This window comes from Pundamilia nyererei, unplaced genomic scaffold, assembly GCF_000239375.1.
Source record: "Pundamilia nyererei isolate P.nyererei 1_Seehausen unplaced genomic scaffold, PunNye1.0 scaffold00059, whole genome shotgun sequence".
Taxonomy (NCBI): Eukaryota; Metazoa; Chordata; class Actinopteri; order Cichliformes; family Cichlidae; genus Pundamilia; species Pundamilia nyererei.
In genome coordinates, this window is record NW_005187460.1 from 709742 (window position 1) to 711485 (window position 1744).

Consider the following 1744-nt stretch of genomic DNA (forward strand, 5'->3'; position numbering starts at 1 on the left):
AGAACATTAACAGATGTATAAATGTATTCAGAGTTACACACTTACTCTCTCTCCCACAGCTGCACTGTCACCGATATTTAATTCTGCTTTGACCTTTGGCCTCTGCTCTTTAAGGTACAGCATGAAGGCATTCGGGGGCTTCTTAATGTAAGCCTGGTCTGCACCCTGTTTGGTTTGATGCTTTCTGTTTCAACAGGAAAAAACCCCAGAGTGAGAGCATGTGTTACCACCATGTACAACTGTGAGGAGAGTACTTTAAAAACATGAGTAATGCTGTGAAACTGAATGTAAGGCGACACCATTAAAGGAGGCTGATTACAATAATTCACACACACATCTGCAGATAAATGACAGATACCTGCAGATCAGTGAGAAAACGCAGCAGAGAAACTGACTTTGGAGTGCAGCTGTGGGGTGGAGGAGCTGGAAGAACAGTTCCTGTTGTTGCCGATGGGATGTTGTTTACAGGCAACTGATACAGTAGATTGTGTGGAGAAAGGGAGAAGGACAAAAATCCATAATACTGACACTTAGTCCAGCATTTCAAAGACTAATAATGATAAACAGCACAGAAACATGTAAACAAAACAGTTTTTCTTTCATTAGCCTGAAGCATCCAAGAGGTTCAAGCACCTTTATCAATAAATATCTAACGACAACTGTCTGAGTGTCTCACCTGTCCTTGTCTAGCTGTGCCTGGCTGGCCATACATATGAGATGGCTGCATGGTGATTGGAGCAGCCATATATGAAAGTTGGTGCTCGGGCAGAGGAGGAGCGGATCCCAGGGGGGTGTAGCTGACAGACCCTCCCTCCACTATGAATGTCTGCTGGAGGAGAAGGAGGAGAAAAGGGAGCAGGAGAAAAGGAAGGAGGAGGAGGAGAAAAGGGAGCAGGAGGAGAAAAGAGAGCAGGAGGAGAAAAGGGAGCAGGAGGAGGAGGGTCGGAGTTTTCCCCTCTACTGCTATATATACACACAGCACAACACTTTTAAGAGTATTTAACAAGAGCAAGTTTCCTTTTTCCCTGGTTTTACTACCACACTGTTCACCAAAACGCAGCAAACCTTCACCATCTTATCCAAAAGGGTCACCTCTTCATCCTCATATGGAAGAAGTAATCTGATTGGCATGGTGGTTTGTTTGAAGCAGGGATTTCGGAGTGGCCCTTGTGTAGCGTTGGAACCCAGTCACGATGTGTTTCATCCATTTCATAGGTTGGTTTGCCTGCAATAATGCCAAATAATTAGCAACTCTATAAATATAATGTAGTTCTGCAAATGATTTTGCAGAAGTAGGATGTTTGTTCTAATTTGCTATGACCTTAGAGCGCATCGCAAATCAAACTAATAGGCTATAAAGAGTGATATGAACATATTTAGAACTTACCGGAATGAAAATGTCTGGAGCACCAACAGATATTTGGAGATGGACGAGAACTGGATATCAGCTCATCTCACAGCTGCTATCCAGGCTAGACTCCTTCTTTTGGTAGCATCCGCTAGGTGAGCTGCCTCATGTTGCTTCCAGTTGGGAAAGAATGAAAAGATAAACCATTTTCAAGCTTATTCTCTTGCCGGTCATGCGATCTAACATTACAACCGACCACACAGCAAGTACTAACTGGTGTTATCCGTCTGCTTTCGCTCCTCTTTTGCTAGCGCTTTGTTTGGCCCAGAAACATGGCGCCTCAACCAAAAATCCTGGTCACGCCCCCTCCCGTGACATCACGCTCCAAAGCCCTAT

The 1744-nt window shown here is 44.3% G+C and overlaps 1 protein-coding gene across 1 annotated transcript; it reads right to left on the reverse strand.

Annotated features, from left to right (window-relative positions):
* LOC102200663 (transcription factor 7-like 2) lies at positions 1 to 824 on the reverse strand. The gene is made up of 3 exons (XM_005734525.1): positions 677 to 824; positions 396 to 472; positions 1 to 184 (listed from the first exon to the last, which is right to left on the reverse strand). Exons 1-3 carry the CDS (start codon positions 743 to 745, stop codon positions 34 to 36), a joined length of 297 nt encoding a protein of 98 aa, XP_005734582.1. The 5' UTR covers positions 746 to 824; the 3' UTR covers positions 1 to 33.
* Between the last annotated feature and the right edge of the window lie 920 nt (positions 825 to 1744).

Bases quoted from the DNA above. Each gene is read 5' to 3' on its own strand.
- LOC102200663 (XM_005734525.1), bottom strand. From the start codon at position 745: ATGGCTGCTCCAATCACCATGCAGCCATCTCATATGTATGGCCAGCCA. The intron at 473-676 runs GTGAGACACTCA...CTACTGTATCAG, and splicing joins GCACAGCTAGACAAGGACAG to TTGCCTGTAAACAACATCCC. The intron at 185-395 runs GTCAGTTTCTCT...CTGTTGAAACAG, and splicing joins CCCCACAGCTGCACTCCAAA to AAAGCATCAAACCAAACAGG.